General features: G+C 40.4%; 1 protein-coding gene and 1 pseudogene across 1 annotated transcript in view; one reads left to right on the forward strand and one right to left on the reverse strand.

Annotated features, from left to right (window-relative positions):
• LOC126354784 (palmitoyl-protein thioesterase 1) overlaps positions 1-16,105 on the reverse strand; it is a 38,853-nt gene extending 22,748 nt beyond the window's left edge. Inside the window, exons 1-4 of the mRNA XM_050004691.1 lie at positions 15,643-16,105; positions 15,444-15,553; positions 15,231-15,358; positions 1,338-1,496 (exon numbers count right to left, since the gene is read on the reverse strand). Coding sequence (XP_049860648.1) covers positions 1,338-1,496; positions 15,231-15,358; positions 15,444-15,553; positions 15,643-15,772 — 527 coding nt within the window. The 5' untranslated portion in view covers positions 15,773-16,105. The remainder of the gene's footprint in view (positions 1-1,337; positions 1,497-15,230; positions 15,359-15,443; positions 15,554-15,642) is intronic.
• Positions 12,354-12,471, forward strand: LOC126356708 (5S ribosomal RNA; annotated as a pseudogene).
• Positions 16,106-20,042: the final 3,937 nt, after the last annotated feature.

The raw sequence follows: 20,042 nt of genomic DNA on the forward strand, positions 1-20,042 counted from the left end.
CATTGTAATTCTGTCAGAGACAGCAAAGGACTTGGAAGAGCAGTTGAACGGAATGGATAGGGTTTTGAAAGGAGGATACAAGATGAACAACAACAAAAGCAAAACGAGGATAATGGAATGTAGATGAATTAAGTCGGGTGATGCTGAGGCAATTAGATTAGGTAATGAGACACTTAAAGTAGTAAAGGAGTTTTGCTACTTGGGGAGCAAAATAACTGATTATGGTCAAAGTAGAGAGGATATAAAATGTAGACTGGCAATGGCAAGGAAAGCGTTTCTGAAGAAGAGAAATTTGTTAACATAGAGTACAGATTTAAGTGTCAGGAAGTCTTTTCTGAAAGTATTTGTATGGAGTATAGCCATGTATGGAAGTGAAACATGGACGATAAATAGTTTGGAAAAGAAGAGAATAGAAGCTTTCGAAATGTGGTTGTACAGAAGAATGCTGAAGATTAGATGGGTAGATCACATAACTAATGAGAAAGTGTTGAATAGGATTGGAGAGAAGAGGAGTTTGTGGCACAACTTGACCAGAAGAAGGGATCGGTTGGTAGGACATGTTCTGAGGCATCAAGGGATCACCAATTTAATATTGGAGAGCAGCATGGAGGGTAAAAATCGTCGAGGGAGACCAAGAGATGAATACACTAAACAGATTCAGAAGGTTGTAGGTTGCAGTAGATACTGGGAGATAAAGAAGCTTGCACAGGATAGAGTAGCATGGAGAGCTGCATCAAACCAGTCTCAGGACTGAAGACAACAACAACAACAACATGCACAAAGGCATTTAACCAACCATTCTTCCTGCATTCCATGTGTGAATGGAATGGGAAGAAGCCCTAATAACTGGTATAGTGGGAATTACCCTCTGCCATGCACTTCAGAGCAGTCCGGAAATTACGAATGTAGATATCTGCACGATATTTGTGTGTGTAAACCAGTACATAATCGTCACTGCTTTTCTTGTGCAATGGAAATGTTTTGTCTAAGTGAGCTGCTGCCCCAGAATGTTATCCTGGAGGACTTCAGTGAACAAAAATACGCAAAATTGTTATCACACTGGTTTCTATGTTCCCAAAGTTGGCACTACTTCTTATGGCAGTAATAGCCAAGCCGAAACCTCTCTGAAAGAGCTCCACAAACCCTTTATATATAAACCCTTAAAGAGCAGAACTTGAGAGATTCCAGAGTCCTCATCTTTTTATTTGAAACATCCCTTATTTTGAAATCTGTCTCCAAAAGGGAAAACTTCAACTGCATCAAATCACTTAACAACAAAGGTAACACCACCTTCACCTTTATCAATTCTTATAAATACCACAAAAAACTGAATTTACCTCCAGTATGCCCCTACGTTCAATATTTTCCTTATGTAATCACACCATTTATGTGCTGGGAATCCACAGTTTGGAAGACCATATACTCCTTGATGTTGCCCTCCCAGTGACACAAGATTGATCATAGGAGGAGATGGGCAGCGTTGAGCAACAGCTCTCCTGTTGGCACGGAACATAAAAAGAAAGATTATTCGTAGCTATTGAGGGACTGGTATTTGATGCAAGTCATGTTATAAAAAAGGAACAACAATTAACAGATATCCTGACAAAAAATTTTAAATGACATCTTTCTTTATTACATTCAGCTCTCATGACAGATATGTATGTAAATGAATGCAGTAACAGAAAGTCCTTAGCAGACTATACATAATGGAAGGAGTAACAACTCACCATAGTGTTGAGCTATCAAGAGGCATATACAAAAGAGTGAGACCTTTGCTGAGCTTCTGGATGAATCTTCCTTCAGAGCAAACAGAGTAATCATACACCTCCACACCTACACATCCCAGCCAACAACACTGAACTGGCATTGCAGCTGGACTATACGGTAAGACATTACATTTACTCATTCCATTATATTCACGTCAATGACCTTTTAACTGAATACATAAGAGGTAAACATTTTGCACAAACTTTTAAACAGTCCTAACAGACATACAACAACAGAGAAAGATACATATTTTTAAAATATGTCCTCCAAAGAAATCCTGCTCTAAGATCAAATAGAATATATTAGTGCATCAGGAACCAGGCGGAAAGGCATTCAAGACTTCACTTTTGATGAAATCAGTATTACTTTTGCTGTAAAAGAAAAATCAGAATCTAATCAACAGATTATCTATTTCTCTACGAGGAAATAGAAGTACAAACAAAAATTTATACCTGCCATATCAATGATTATTGATGATAAAACTGATGGTGTCTCTGGTAGCTCTATGCATAACACAAGCTTACTTTCCAACAAACAATAACAACAGTTAAAAATACACAGATAGGAGCGATCTAAAATAGGAACTGTTTAGAATGACAAAGGAGACATTACAACATGATGCTTTAATGCCTGGGCAGACAACCAGCAAAATCCAAAATGGGCTACTAAACTTGTATTAGGGAACATGAATAAGAGAGATGGAATTTAGTGAACATTGTGAAATTATCTTAAACATACAGATTAAAGTTTCCAATAGAAAAGCACCATATGTTGTTATACAGGGTGAAGAAAAATTCGTGCATTCGAGCTTCACAGAGCCATTCCACACATACTAGCAATACAACAACGTCTGTCACAAAATGTCATCTGGCACATATTTTGGGCAGTAAATGGATGTCAAAGATTAGCAATCTGGCACCGCTATAACCACATGTACGGTAACCGTCTCTCTCACCAAACACAGCAGTGTTGTGCACTTGGTGCAGTGTATAGTGTTTTGGGTTAGCATGCAGGAGGTCAAGGATTCAATTGTGGGTTGAGGCTTATTTGTTTTTATTTGCTGAAAGTAGTCTGTGTGGTATGGTATCTGGTGTCTTAATCGTCATACAGTGATTACAGTGGGTCTTCAACAAAACATTTGCAGTTACTTAGTATGTCACAGGAATGGAAGTACAATCGTTTTCACTGGTCATCTTTTAAAGAAGCCTTTTGCGCATCATGCACGAGACCTGTTTCATGCCACGAAGCTGTTATCTGTGCGCCCTACCCTAATAATCCCATCAAAATTATTTGGAAAGCATGTTGCTAGCCCTACTGGTGACATAAGACCCTAACAAAATTTAATGGGCCTGAACGTGGAAATAATAACAGTTAGTAGTAATCATTAATTGATGGGACTATTGGGGAACTGTACACACAAAATAAGTTGGAATCTAGTAGATGCAGTGGTGCGAAAGAATCCACATCCATGAGGTACAAAAGTTTTCATTAAAACCTGACCAACGAAAACGATTGTATTTCCATTTCTGTGTTCGAAGTATGCAACTGCAAATGTTTTGTAGAAGATCTACAGTAATTGCTGTATGATGATTAAGATGCCAGATACTGTACCATGCAGATTATTTTAGCAAATAAAAATAACTAATCCCTATCCCAGAATTGAATCCTTGACCTCCTGCATACTAACCCAAAATGCTATCCACTGCACCAACTGCACAGCAATACTGCTGTATCCTAGCAAAGGAAGTTACCATATATGTAATTACACTGTTGCCTGATTGCCAATCTTTTACTGCCTGAAATAAGCGCAGGACAAAATTTTATGAGAGACATTTTTGTACTGCTATTATGTGAGGAATCATGCTGCAAAGTCCGAATTTTTCTTCAGCCTGTATATGACGTGGATTATATGATCACAAGCGAGTGAATCAGACGTACGGGCATATCACTTCCAATAGGACCACAGAGCCGTCCGTATCTCTCTCTGTCAGTCTTGTGGGAGAGTAACTGTGGAGTAGAAATGAATGAAAGGCAAGCTGACACTCGGAGTCTTCCACTAGGCATGGACAAACAGCATTATGGGTAGTGCAATACTCACAACAGGCACGTTCTAGTCCTGGCCTGGCACTCACTTTTAACTTGTCACAAAAAACGTGAATTGTTAAAATGCAGTCATGAAATTTTCTGGCAGATCAAAAATGTGTGCTGGACTGACACTTGAACCCGGAGCCTCACACTTCATGGACTATGCTCTTACCGGCTAAGCTATCCAGCCATGACTTGAGACCCACCCTTACTGTTTCGCTTCTGCTAGTACATCTTCTTCGGTCTTCCAAACTTCAGAGAATTTCTCCTGTATACCTTGCAGGAATAGTACTCTAACAAGAAAGCATATTATGGAGATATGGCTTTGGCACAGGATAGGAACTAGTTTCCAGAATTAATCTTTCATCCTACAGAAGGGTGTGCACCATTTCGAAACAGCAACAGAGCTTCTTGTGAAGTTTTGAGAGTATGTGGTAAATACTGGCGCAAGTGAAGCTGAGAGAGCATTCATGAGTGTGCTTGGATAGCTTCATCAGCCAAAAAACTTTTTCCGAAGGCAAGGTCCTTACATCAAGTTCTGGTCAGGCATACAGTTATAAACTGCCAGGAACTTTCAAAACTGCACACACTGTTGCACAGAGTGCAAGATCTTTATTAAAAAAATTGTTATATCAAGAGACAAACAAACTTTGAACTAATCAGCTGTTCTGAAGCATCATGTGTGTCATAAACTAATATTTCAGAACACAAATAAAGTACACAAAAGAGAAAATTTGTTTACAGGTAAGAAGCAGTTGAACAAACATTTTGTGCATAAGATCTGTTGAGAGGGGTTTCAAAAAATAAGTTACACATCGTTATAGCAGGCAAAGTAAATTTTATTGAACTCTGCACTACAGCTCCAAGTGACACAGATACATGACATTATTTTTCAACATAGCCAACAGTCTCTCTAAACAACATTTAGAACATCTTACCAATCACTCAATTCCTCAATGCTAGAATCCGCTCCTTGCTAATGCAGTCATTCCACAACCACTGTGAGAACGTCGCCACTGTTGGAAAATCTCATTCCTATCCAGATGTTCTTTCACCTTTCTGAAAAGGACAACATGGCACAAGAATTGGACTCTATGGCAATGCTATACGCATTACGGGGGGTGTTGCATTGTCCTGCACGAGAACATTACCTTTGCTCAATTTTCCAAGTCCGTTATTCTTTCAGGTGCTGCGCTGCAATACCAAAGTTGCTGTTGTGACCCGCCGATCATTCAAAGTGATGCCGCGCAATTACACACGTCCTCTACATGCGGTGCTGTCTGCCAGCCACGCAGCAGCTGCGCCACCTAGACGGCCAGCCAGCCAGCGGCCGCTAGACCTGGACTCAGTGCTCATTCGAATGTTATCGTGTTCACATGTCTTGCTTTGCCAAGAAGTGCTGTCGAAGACGTTTTTCGTAATCAGACCAGTCTTTCGGCGTCTTTCATCATAAGGAGGAAAAAGAGGTATAGACAATGACGAGAAACGCCCTGTATTTGATGCCGCGACGAAATCGCGAATCGCCAATGTTAGAAGCATTTGCTGTTCAATGAGACCCTGCAACAGTTGCTCGACAGTAGCCATGGAAACCTGTGGGTCAACGATGAAAAGGAAAAATCCCATCCTCGTTACCAATTGTTATAACATCAAGTTGAACACAAATATTTCAAAACGACACAACACATATAAGTCACTGAGCAAGTTGACAAAGCAAGACATGTGAACACGGTAACATTCGAATGAGCACTGAGTCCAAGTCTAGCGGCCGCTTAGGTGGCGCGGCTGCTGCATGGATGGCAGACAGCGCCGCACGTACAGGACACGCGTAATTGTGCAGCAGCACTTTGAATGATCGGCGAGTCACAACAGTTGCGTAGCACAAATTGGAAGTAATGGTTATTTTCTTTGGCATAAACTCTGTGTACACAACTCCTTCATTGTTGAAGAAAATGGAGGCCATGACCTTCCAAGTAGGTCGCACAACTTTGATTTCTTCTGTGGAAGCAAAGAGGTGTTCCAATCCACAGGTAACACACTTTGTTGCAAGCACAAAATGATGGACACATGTCTCATTGCCCATAATGATGTGGCTTAGGAAATCATTGCCTCCCACAGACAGTAAATCTCTCAGTGTCCAGGTGGCAGTAATCATGGAACCCAGCATCAGCATAAAATCCGATACTGCAGATTATCTCAAACAGTACAATGAACAATGCCTATTGAGATGCTCATCTGTTGAGCAATGTCTGTGACAGTCACATTTGGATGGCTGCAGATCAGTTCCTCGATTGTTTAGGCATTGTTATCTGTGGTCAATATCAATGGTCTCCCTACTCAATTAGCATCATCAATATCTGTTTGGGCTTGGTCAAACTGTTGGCAGCATTTCACTACAGCTAGACATTTCATTGCATTTGGTCCATATACCACCAGAATTTCACAGTGAATCTGCATGCAGGTTAGACGTTTTGCACCTGCACTTCAACTCTGAAGGACATTTCCAGTTGTCATGTCATTTCATTCACTCACTGTGATGCATGTGTTTTCTGTATCGCAGCAGAACTGTTTCTGCATGAAACACAAAACATGTACCCTCTTTTGATAATACACCACCCTTGCTACGCAATGGTCTTAGCACAGGATGACACATGTAACTTCCTCTCCAAAGTCCATGCATACATGTGTACTCAAAACACTGCCTTATGTCGTGCAGTAGAGATAACTTCTGCAAAACTGTATTTTACTGTTCCCTTTCTACTCATGAATGGTGCATTAAAAGAATGACTGTTGGCAAACATCTGTATGAGTTTTATTTTCTCTCATGTTCCCGTCATGGTCATTTGGTGAGGATTTTTTTTTGTTTAGTGTGTGTGTGTGGAGGGGGGGGGGGGGGGGGGACCTGCATGCATGTGCAACGTAAGCAATAGGGTACCCTAATAATCTTGGAATGCACACTTTCAGAATTTCAACAGTAAATGTCTCTGTGATGCATGACACTTCCCTTGTAGCACTGCCACTGGCGTTTAGTGAGAATCTTCCTAATACTGTCATTCTTAGTGGCAAAATTCAATTGCAATCATGTCAGGTGAATTAACAAATGGAGAAGTTCTTTTGAAGAATACAGTGTTATGTCAAATATTATCTTGCTGGAACAAGCTATGTGACTGTTTTGAAGAATTAGTATCATGTTGGACATCAAATCTTTCCTGTTGGTAGCACTCAAACATTAATAGACATGACCACCCACAATCACTAGAAACTTATAGCAGACATAGATTTCAAATTACACTATGTAATGAACAGTTGGAGATGATTCTCACTTATACAGTGGTTCGTATATAATAAGCAATCACTGTTAACAAAATTAGACAGCCCCACCAGTAAAGATAATTGCTATCAATCAACACACCTTCTGCTGCCCTCATGAATCCATTTAATTGAAGTTATCTTTGATTTGTTATCAGGTGCATCCTGTCCCAAGAAATCTCTAGATGATATCTTTTGTGCAGCAGACACTAACAGAATAAAAGCTCATTCAGTGGTATGATACCTGTAGCAAAGCTATGGAGTTGTGGCAACAGTCAAGATGATGTCCTAGACCTGCCAATGGTATGAGGGTGCCATGTTCCATAGTCCACTGCTGGGTTTGCAACTTGAAGTTCTCTTTGTTCCATATCTTCCACATGTCCATTACTGTAACAGCATTTTGCCCCAGATGGACTGCAATTTCACAATACAACAGATTATATTGATAAAGGTTAGTCATCTGCCCATTCACAAGCCTTACTCAACTCTGAATGTAATATACATATATTATCATGGCGTATGGTGAAGTCTACACTACTGCTATAGTCCTTTGATCACTGACGGTACAGTTTTTTATTGGAGGTTTCTGCAATCAACCGATGTGTAGTGTAGCATAACATCTCAGTTGGATTCATTAGATAGTTTGCTTGTGAGAAGGTAAAGCTAATGAATATGTCATGGCAATAACTTTTTTTTCATCCACTGTGCATTCCATAGTTGGATTTATGTACCAGCTAAAACCTGTATTTTCCAAAGTTAACAATGTATTGGCTGGTTTGGGGAAGGGGACTAAACGGTGAGGTCATAGGCCCCATCAGATGAAGGAAGAATGGGGGAGGAAGTTGGCCATGCCCTTTCAAAGGAATTAGCCTGGCATTTGCCTGAAGTGATTTAGGTCAATCACAGAAAACCTAAAACAAGATGGCCAGATGCAAGTTTGAACTGTCATCCTCCCAAATGCGAATCCAGTGTACAAACCACTGCGCCACCTTGCTCGGTCTTTCAATATGTCTGAAGATGTTAATTACAAGAATGTCCCTGTCCAAACCACCACATTCTTGCAGGAGTCCCAATGCTTCAATGTGTGATTGTATCATGCGACAGTCACCATAGTGTTTACATATTACCAATAGTCACCTTGTTGATAGCATCACAGGTTAAAACTGAAAGCTCGAATTTACTACTACTACTACTACTACTACTACTACTACTACAAGCTTCCACCATGGAGTAATGATTTTCACAAACAGCGGTGAAGTTTGAGATCTGGGTAATGTCTATCAGCCCTAGATTTATTACAATGAGGATGGGTTCTTTCTTTCAATTATAACCTCTGCAACAAGTATTAAACAAGGCAGAGTGTACTACCGCATGAGGAAAGAGCACTTCCATCCTTTGGGTCTGCTGCAGCATAGGACTGTTCTACGTCTATGTCTACATCTGTACTCCACAAGCTGTTGTATGGTAAAGGGCAGTGGGTACAAAGTGTTGCAGTATAATCTTTCTCCCTTCCTATTCCACTGAATGGGTGGTGTATGGGAAGAAAGATTCGCAGTACACCTCTGTATCACACCAAATTTCTCTAATTTCACATTTGTGATCACTAAGCAAGACTTATGTTAGAGGAAGTAATATGTTTCTTTACTATTTTTGGAATGAGAGCTTCCAGAATTTTGTAAGTAAGGCATGATGTGATGCAGAGGGTCTTTCTTGTAATGTCTCCCACTTGCGTAGGCTGACCATTTCTGTGACATAGGAGTTGATTAGACAAACCCGCAATGAACTGTTAAGATCTTTCTGGAATCTTTTCTATCTCTCCCATTAATCCAGCTCATTAAGGGTCTCTGACTCAGGAACAGTAGTCAAGAATTGGTTGAATGAGCATTTTGTAAGCAACATCTATCGTAATTGCAATTACACTTCCAGCCGAAGTTTGTGATAGTTCCCCCTTGTAGCTAAAGCAAACTTAGGGTGTTTGTGCCTCTTACATTGCTTGCGGATGTTGGTAATTCATTGACAATGGTCATAGTCAAAAGAGCATAGTACATAATAGGCAATAAAAAATTGCTGAATCTTTTGGCATAAGATCCCAATTGATTGTTTTTGACATGGAGAGCACCACAATAACTTTTGCTGATCTGGTTATACTGAATTTTGTAGCTAGTTACGGATTTTTGTATTATTTGGTGAATGGAAACAACTAGATGTGCTTGTAGACTGATCTGTAGTGAAGCCCAAGGTCTAGGTCAGTTTGGGAATGTAACAGTGTAGTCATGAGCTGGAGAAGCCAATAAATGTGAATGAAAAACAGACAGACTGACCTACAGTTAGCTTGAGACCTAGGTTATGTAGGAATGTGACAATCTGCTTGTGGGCTGGCAAAGCCAACAAATCTGAACATGACAATACAATTGTTGTAACAGATTGCTATGTAGTGCAGCCTAAGATAAATATTGAAAAAATGAAATGTTGTGTGACGAGGGCCTCCTGTCGGGTAGACCGTTCGCCTGGTGCAAGTCTTTTGATTTGACGCCACTTCGGCGACTTGCGCGTCGATGGGGATGAAATGATGATGATTAGGACAATAGAACACCCAGTCCCTGAGTGGAAAAAATCTCCGACCCAGCCGGAAATCGATCCCGGGCCCTTTGGATTGACAGTCTGTTGCGCTGACCACTCAGCTACCGGGGCGGACTAAGATAAATATTCATCATTGCTGTAGCATACAAGTCAGTCTTATATTCAATTTTTGCGAAAATTGTGATAATGTCATTAAATTTTAACCTAACAGTACAAAATAATAGCTACCTTTATTTATCGACCACAGAAAATTATGGCTGAGCATTCTGATTCACTATTGACAACCGACTCACTATTTGTTGCATTCAGTTCCCACTGTTCACCACGTGAGTTGTTACCAACATCAGCACAACAACAGTTGCCAACACCATAAGTGCACTTTTCCTGATTACAGTGACTGATCGCCAGCAGTATAGTGAATGATATTAAATCTTTTATTTAATTTTATGTGTATTAGAAATAACCTCCTTGCACACTATTGCATCATCTGCAATAACCTCATAAGACTACAGGTGTTATGCACCAGGCCCTCTCCCTGTATTTATGCATTACATGCCATGAACAGTAGTCACACTATTAAACTACCTAAAAGTGCACCAGACATCACCTTTGATTCTCACAGTGCCTGGGTTCTGTTCACCAGAAGTCCTCAATCGAATGGCATTTCTGTGCAGATATTTCACATGTATGCATTTTGTTGACTACACAACAGTGTGCAACTGTGTCAAAGGTTTTCTAGATGTCAAGAAACACAGTACGAACACGAGCTCCACAACCTAAGGTTTCTGGATTTCATCAACGAACAGCACAACTTGGGTTTCACAATTTTGTTGATGGTGGGAACAGTGACTATGTGGTATTTATTTGTCCTCGAATTTGGAATTTGAGCTGCACTGTGAGGTTGAAATAAAGAAGTCATTTTGCTACATTGTAAGAATGTTGTTAGGTATGTCACTTACTGATAAAAAGATTGGAAAGATGACATGTTAAGTTGTAAAAGGGCACAACGAAAAGACACTTACACATTACCTTACAGCCACAGTCTTCATCAGAAATGCACACACATTCATTCAAACAATCAAGCACACCTTATGCACCTCTGACATGGGTCCGAGTTGACAGAGATGGCTAATGTGTAAATGTCTTTTCATTGTGCCTGTCTGTAACTTAATGTGTCATCTTTAAAGTAAGAAGCAATCTATCTTATCCTTACATTGATGATCTTCCAACCTTGACTTTCCATTATCTGAATTCACATATTCATTATATAAACCACTTTAGTATGTTTCTCAAGTTTTCACTGATGCAGTATAACAATTTTTAGATGTCTAAAAGCCACAACTTTAATCTTCTTTGATAGAACCTATCTGTCTTTCACTGAAACTGAGCCAGTAGGCCTCATTTCACCTATTTTGGGGAAACCTGTTTTGTACGATGTCAGCAGGAGGCAAACACAAAAGGCTAGGGGTCTATTAAACATAAGCAGTTCAAATGTACAGTGAACACTGGCACCCTTGGCGAAATGGCAGCAAGGGGCAGGAAATGACACAAGGTGCACCCTGTGTATGCCTGGAGGCCTCATTCAACATATTGAAGAGGCTATTCCGGCACACACTGATGGAACAGGGTGCAACCAACGGCAGATTGTGGCACACAATGGAACAAATGATGCCTGTCGTCTGGGCTACAAGGTCATTCTAGAGTCATTCCAGCGACTGGCAGAGTCAGCTGTGAAGGCCAACCTAGTATGAGGAGTTTCAACAAATCTCACAATTAGCAGCATTGTACCCTGAATGGATTGTACCCTTTGGTTCTGCATCGAGTGGAAGGACTGAACCAGATACTTCAAAGGTTCTGGGATAAGCTAGGCTGCGACTTCCTCGACTTGCAACACAGGGTTGAGAAATACAGAGTCCCCCTAAATAGGTTAGGTGTGCACTACACATAAGAGGCAGCTAGTCAGGTAATTGAGTATGCATGGGGTGCACACAAGAGTTTTTTAGATTAGGCAACTCTGCATACAATCCAGATGATGATGATGATACTAATGGTAAACTGCTGAACTACTGGCAACAAAGGGCCAGGGTTTGAAGGGCTCATGAAAAGCAGTGAAGCTCACGTACTACTAGCTTAGGAAGCTGGTTGAAATCGGAAATTGACAGCAGTGAGATTTTTGGAAAAAATTGGGTGTGTATCGAAAGGAAGTGGAGGTAATGTATTTGTTGCAGTAGGTAAGAAACTCAAATCCATCAAGAAAGAAATTGAAGCTGCATGTGAGACTGTTCGAGCAACACTCAGTATGAGGGGTAGGCACAAAATTATAACTGGATCCTTCGATCACCCATCAGACTCATCTCCTGACGTTAACCAAAAACTTTAGAGGAAACCTCGGTTCACTTGTACGTAAGTTCCCCACTCGTGCTATAATCATTGTTGGAGACTTTAACCATCCAAGAATTAATTGAGAGAATCACAGTTTTGTTAGTGGTGGGCTGGTGGGCATGATGAGACATCCTGTGGAACATTACTAAATGCCATCTCTGAAAACTACCTAGAACAGATAGTTAGGAACCCCACTCACAATGGAAATATATTGGATCTAATGGCAACAAATAGGCAACGGCCTTGCCGCAGTGGATACACCGGTTCCCGTCAGATCACTGAAGTTAAGCGCTGTCGGTCGTGGTCGGCACTTGGATGGGTGACCATCCAGATCTCCATGTGCTGCTGCCATTCTTCGGGGTGCACTCAGCCTCATGATGCCAACTGAGGAGCTACTCGACCGAATAGTGGCGGCCCTGGTCAAAGAAAACCATCATAACGACCGAGAGCGGTGTGCTGACCACACACACCTCCTATCCGCATCCTCATCTGTGGGGTCAGATGGTCTCAATGGGACACTTGTGGCCTAAAGACAGAGTGCTTTTTTTGCTTTTAATGGCAACAAATAGACCTGACCTTTCTGAGGGTGTCCACGCAAACTAGTATCAGTGACCAAGACATGGTTGCGGCAACAATGATTATCAAAGTACAACAGACAACTAAACTAAGCAGAAAGATATATATGTTCAGTAAACTAGATAAAACATCAGTAGTGTCAAATCTCGAGTGAGGAACTTGAAGCTTTCAACAAAAGGTAGAAGCATGGACACGAAATTTAAAAGAATAGTTGACCATGCACTGGACAGATACGCACCAATGTATTTTTCTTTTTTTTTTTTTTTAACATGTCAAGTTCCGTAGGACCAAATTGAGGAGCAACTCTCCAAGTTCATGGAACATGACAGTACATGAAATTACAACATAAAAGTAATAACTGATAAAAATGAAATGTTTATGAACTCAAATAAAGTCAATCCATAAGTTTAAGTAAACGCAATCAACAATACAACAAGAATCTGCTTAATTTTTCAAGTAACTCCTTGACAGAATAGAGGGAGTGGCCCATGAGGAAACGCATCAGTTATTGTGTTGAACAATCATTCACTTCAGATGCCATTTGAATAGTAAAAATGGCAACATTAAGTCTTTGAACAAGATCCTAAATGTGGGCTTTCCATGACACTTTACAATCTATCTGAACACCTAGAAATTTGAAAAGTTCAGTTTCACTTATCATATTCCCATTCTGTGAAATTAAAACATCGTGTTTTGTTGAACTGTGTGTTACAAACTGTATAAACTGAGTCTTACTATGGTTTAGTGTTAGTTTATTTTCTACAAGCCATGAAGTTATGACATGAACTGCACTATTTGAAATCGAGCAAATGTTGCACGCAACATCCCTTACTACCAAGCTAGTGTCATCAGCAAACACAAATATTTTAGAGTTAACCGTAATACTAGAGGACAAATCATTTATATAAATAAGGAACAGGAGTGGCGCCAACACTGATCCCTGAGGCACCTTCCACTTGGCTACACCCCACTCAGACCCCACATCACAGCCATTCTCAACATTGTGAATATCGACATTTTGCTGCCTGTTGCTAAAGTAAGAGATGAACCAATTGTGAGCTACTCCCCGTATTTTGTAATGGTCCAACTTCTGGAGCAATATTTTGGGATCAACACAATCAAACGCATTAGTTAAATCAAAAAATATGCATAGCGTTTGAAACCTTTTGTTTAACCCATCCAGTAGCTCACAGAAAAAAACAGAATATAGCATTTTCAGTTGTTAAACAACTTCTAAAGCCGAAATGTACATTTGATAGCAAATTGTGTGATATAAAATGATCAATTATCCTTACATACACAGCCTTTTCAATAACTTTAGAAAACACTGATAGCATAGAAGTAGGTCTAAAATTGTCTACATTATCTGTTTCTCCCTTTTTATACAATGGCTTTATTACTGAGTACTTTAATCGTTCAGGAAACTGACCATTCCTAAAGGAAAAATGTGCAGTGCTGTATTTTAACATTCTGCTAGGCACTCAATCATATCCATGAGAGTCCTTAGTTTTCAGTGATTTAATTATTGATTCAATCTCCTCCTTGTGTCTATCACAGAGGAGTATTTCAGACATCAATCTCAGAAAGGCATTTGCCAAGAGAGTTATATGATACCCTGTAGAAACTAAATTTTTATTTAAATTTCCTGGAATGCTCAGAAAGTGCCTGTGTATCTTGGTTGTTCATCATATAATCATGTATTATACAGCAGTGATGTACCACATAAAAAATTACCTCTTTGTATTCCCCAATGCTCACCATGAAAAGCATATCCAGAAGCATTTACACTTACGTTCTGAGGCAGTTCCAAGATATATTTAAGAAACAAGAGTTATAGGATGAATATTTAGCTCATGTCATAGCTTTGACGTTTTCCTGTGGAATCAAATACTCCATTTTTTGGGCATTCATCCACGATATTCTTAATTCTTCTTCCGATATTTTGAACGACAATCTTTCAACTACTCTCAAGGTGAGTCACTTACAAGATTTATACATCACTTTACACTTTGAAATGGCTGAAAGGTTGTCAACTGATATATTGGAACAAGAATTAAGAATATCCTGGGTGCAGGCCAGAAAAATGACAGCATACAGGCCATAGTTGTTAAGCACCAGTAATGTTGTAAACTATTCTACTTTATATTCCAGCTAGGTAACGTGGTTATTTGACTGTAGTAAATTGGGTTTTATTTTGAACTTATTTACTCAAGCACAGCACATTTAAAGATCAAGAATTAGGAATCCCTAAGCACCAATGAGCTATCATTTATGATGAGTCATACCGTAATAACTTGTGGGAATCTTTTATTTGTCTTCATTTGAATAATGATCCAATTCAATTTGAATTTTCTCGTTTATCCTGTAAAGTTAAGAGTATGTGAACAATATTACAGTACATATTGCAATGCGGAAGTGACTCATACAGAAATATTTCCGAATCGTTCAAAGAGTGTTACGTACTAAAACATTATTTAAACGATTTTTTTGCCATCAAAATTGTATAACTTAGCTCTTGGTGGGATATAACTTACAAAAACTGCGCTCCTTGGGAAAAACCTATCGCATTGTATCCGTCTGCTAGCTTACTGTCATTTGCAAGCTGACTGCACACTTCTTCAACTTGCACATTTGCATTTAAAAAGAATCCGTTTTCCGTGTCCTAGAGATAAAGCGTTCATTTTAATAATGGCGTGAAGTACCATCTGCTTACAAAAATGGGGTCACATATATAAGCCGTAACATACCTCAATTATATTGGCACCAATTTTGATACTCTTCACATAGACACCTGGAAACGTGTCTTCGATTATTAATTTTATCCTCCCTAAGCTAATCGGATTACAGCAGCTGTCACCTGGAAAAAAATTGCGAAAGAAGTCAAACGTCAATTTATACAAACATCTTAATTTTGCTCCATAATAATAGCTAAAAATATATTCTCACCCATTCCATGCCACATTACAATTGGTTTTATTGTTGTGCCAGACACAATGTTGCAAGACGCTACTATTACTAGTATTAGCAACATATTTAAAATTCGCGTCACTGTGGCTTTCAAAAACAAAACAAACATTTACCGCAGGTTGCTTCACACCAATGATGTAACAAAATTACATACACTAGCAAAGATGTTGACACTATACTACAGTCGTATGAAAAGTGCTTTATTTTAATGATCTGTCCTCATGCAACGATTTATTTGGCCAAGTATCTCATCACATACTATCTGCGCAGAAACGTTGCAGCGTTTAGACTGTGCTGTGCGCCGCTTTGATACACGGCAAACATTGAGATTTGAGAGAAATTGCTCAAGTCCCTAGATGCAAACCATATCTGCGCTGGCATTTTGTGTTGCGAGGAGATCGCCGTATATCTGCTGCGGGTAATATCTGAGGCAGCTGTTGCTCGATTAAGAGTTGATCCTGTACCTTGTTATGTGTGTCAGTACATTTATTTGTGGTGGTTAAAAAGTATGCTAGAAGCCAATAAAAAAAAAGTTGATCCTCTTCGTATGCACGCTGAATTTTAAAATGGTTGATACACGTCAAAGAAACCTTGAGCCAGGCGATATGTCCAAGTTTTTGCGCTTTAGTAAAGATATGCTATTTCGATTGTAATAACAGTTACTGGACTACAAATTACTCAGGTATTAGTGCATTTTTTAAGTTTACTATTAAAGGTATCACTTTCCTTTGTGTATTAGTCCAGAAAACTCCAAAAGATCGTATGTTCGAATTGTAGTCGTGCGTTCTGGCACAGTTAACCTAGAGAATCGCGTTTGAGTGTTTGTTTTTCTTTCTAACAATTTAATTTGAGTTTGTCCATTCACTATTAAGTTCATATTTCCGGAAAGTAGGGTAAATCTTAAGTTGTTTGATTTAGAAACTTTCGCAATAGTCGTTGGTTTACGTACAGTTTGCGTACGGTAAAATTTTATTCTGTTGTGATTAATTAGTGGATACTGCTGTAAACTGAGTGCCAAGTTCTTATTGGAAGAGACAGTAAATAACTTTTTAGTCATATCATACACATTAAGCGGTAACATGTAGGCCTCATTTTTGATGCTCGTAAATAACGAAAATTCGTGTAATGTAAAGAGTGTTAAGAAATTTAATTTTATTTTAATTGTGTAATCTGTGTTACAATGCTTGATAAGTGTTGATGTTGCCAAAGGATAGTGAAAGACAGGGAGTGGTATGTGTAAACTGGGGGATACTGTAGAATGAGATACAACTGTTTTGAACAATGACATCACAAGTTACCACAGATGATGCATTTGCAAATATTGAAAAGCATAGACGAATGTTGAGAAACTAATGATTGTAGTATAGAGAAAGTAGCTTGCGGACATGCAACATATGCTGTGTAAATCCACATTTCGAACATAATGTAACGTATATCGCTTTTTCACAGTATACAACTCTAGTCTAAAGCGATATACGTTACAATGGCGTGGAGTACCGAAGTTGACACTTAACATATTTTATGTTTGTCTACTTTTCGCTAGTACTAGTATCAACTGAAGAATAGGATTTTAGTAGTAGAGAAGGCGAAAAAAGCGACAAACTTAAAGTTTGTACCACACATTTCAGCTGACATATATGGATCAGCTGAAGAATAGGATACTAGTTCTAGTGAAGGTGGCAAAAGCGACAAACGTTTTTAAATTTGTATTCTGTATTACAGCTGACATTTACAGGTCAACTGAAGAATAGAATACAACTTTCATAGTTCAACTGAGGTACAGGATGGCACTGCTGCTTATGTCGCTTTTTTTTCTTTCGCTAGTACTAGTATCCTATTCTTTGCTTTGACATGCACAATCGTAAGTCTCGGTGCAATAGTTCTGTTGTGCCGGCCTGAAGTTAGAGTTAATGAAGCTAAGTGTTCTAACTGTGAGTTATCGTCTCTGGTGTAGGGTAAACACTGAATAGCGATGTAAGTCACTGTACTGTTAAGTGGCTCCGTTGGTGTCGATGTGGACTACACTGGCTAGTAACTGGAACTGTCGCTGCAGACGGCGCCTCTATAAGCGGTTGAGTTTCAAGATCTGGTGGCACCCCATTGTAGTAGCGTTTGTGGACAGCCGCTGCACTTGTGCTGCCAATTTCGGAGTCTTCGAGGATGATGGTACCTCGTGTGATATCGATTGTGTAACAATACCCCACCTATTATGATGCCCTCTCGACCGAGGTGGAGCTACTACGCGCGCTGGTTAGCACATTATTGTCACAGAACAGTTCTGAGGACGATCGTAGGCGCTATCACAGACTTTCTAGGAGTCGGTCTGCCAGCAGTACCACGTCAACTCATAGAGAACGGCTGGTGTGCTGGTACCATCGTCATTTCAGAGAGAAAGCAAGGAAACGTATCCCCACCCCCTGCAGTTATGCTAAATGCCCAAAACTGGCGATTCCATAAGTACCTGGCAGCTTGTCATCGAAGTGACTGTTTATTAATGACCACGATTCTAGTTTGAAGTTTTTTGTTAATACTGGATCTGACTTGAGCATTCTTGCAAGATTTTGGAGGTATCGCTGCAGGCCATCCACTGTACTCTGCCTAACGACACACAGTAACTCCAGCATTGCTACACTACTGGCCATTAAAATTGCTACACCAAGAAGAAATGCAGATGATGAACGGGTATTCATTGGACAAATATATTATACTAGAACTGACATGTGATTACATTTTCACGCAATTTGGGTGCATAGATCCTGAGAAATCAGTACCCAGAACCACCATCTCTGGACGTAATAACGGCCTTGATACGCCTGGGCATTGAGTCAAACAGAGCTTGGATGGCGTGTACAGGTACAGCTGCCCATGAAGCTTCAACATGATACCACAGTTCATCAAGATTAGTGACTGGTGTATTGTGACGAGCCAGTTGCTCGGCCATCATTGACGAGATGTTTTCAATTGGTGAGAGATCTGGAGAATGTGCTGGCCAGGGCAGCAGTCGAACATTTTCTGTATGCAGAAAGGCCCGTGCAGGACTTGCAACATGCGGTTGTGCATTATCCTGCTGAAATGTAGGGTTTCGCAGGGATCGAATGAAGGGTAGAGGCACGGATCGTAACACATCTGAAATGTAACGTCCACTGTTCATAGTGCCGTCAATGCGAACAAGAGGTGACCGAAACATGTAACCAGTGGCACCCCATACCATCACGCCAGGTGATACGCCAGTATGGCGATGACGAATACATGCTTCCAATGTGCGTTTACCCCGATGTCACCAAACATGGACGTGACCATCGTGATGCTGTAAAAAGAACCTGGATGCATCCGAAAAAATGACGTTTTGCCATTCGTGCACCCAGGTTCGTCATTGAGTACACCATCACAGGCGCTCCTGTCTGTGATGCAGCGTCAAGGGAAACCGTAGCCATGGTCTCTGAGCTGATTGTCCATGCTGCTGCAAACGTCGTCGAACTGTTCGTACAGATGGTTATTGGGTTATTGTCCTGCAAACGTCCCCATCTGTTGACTCAGAGATCGAGACGTGTCTGCACAATCCGTTACAGCCATGTGGATAAGAAGCCTGTCATCTCGACTGCTAGTGATACGAGGCCTTTGGGATCCAGCACGGCGTTCCGTACTACCCTCCTGAACCCACCGATTCCATATTCTGCTAACAGTCATTGGATCTCAACCAACGCGAGCAGCAGTGTCGCGATACGATAAACCGCAATCGCGATAGGCTACAGTCCGACCTTTATCAAAGTCGGAAACGTGATGCTACTCATTTCTCCTCCTCACACGAGGCATCACAACAACGTTTTACCAGGCAACACTGGTCAACTGCTGTTTGTGTATGAGAATTCGATTGGAAAGTTTCCTCATGTCAGGACATTGTAAGTGTCGCCACTGGAGCCAACGTTGTGTGAATGTTCTGAGAAGCTAATCATTTGCATATCACAGCATCTTCTTCCTCTCGGTTAAATTTCGCGTCTGTCGCACGTCATCTTCGTGGTGTAGTAATTTTAATGGCCAGTCGTGTATGTATGGTATGAAAAATTTGGAACTAGATCTAGGACTACATCGCCAAGTCAGCTGGAACTTCACCATCGCAGACGTCCCAGAGGCGATCATTGGCGCTGATCTTTTGTCTCACATAACCTCTCGCCAGATGCGACAAACGCTCGGCTAGTTGACAGCGTCACCAGGCTTGCTGCCACTGGGTTCTACTGCAGAAGCACCTGCCACAGTACGAAGCTAGTCCAGACAGAAGATGGCGTGTACACTGCCCTGCAATTACTCGAATCCAACCAGGCTGCCAAGCGCTTCAAAACATATGTTTCTTAATATGGAACCCAATATGGAACACCATATAG

This window comes from Schistocerca gregaria, chromosome 3 (genome assembly GCF_023897955.1).
Source record: "Schistocerca gregaria isolate iqSchGreg1 chromosome 3, iqSchGreg1.2, whole genome shotgun sequence".
Lineage (NCBI taxonomy): Eukaryota > Metazoa > Arthropoda > Insecta > Orthoptera > Acrididae > Schistocerca > Schistocerca gregaria.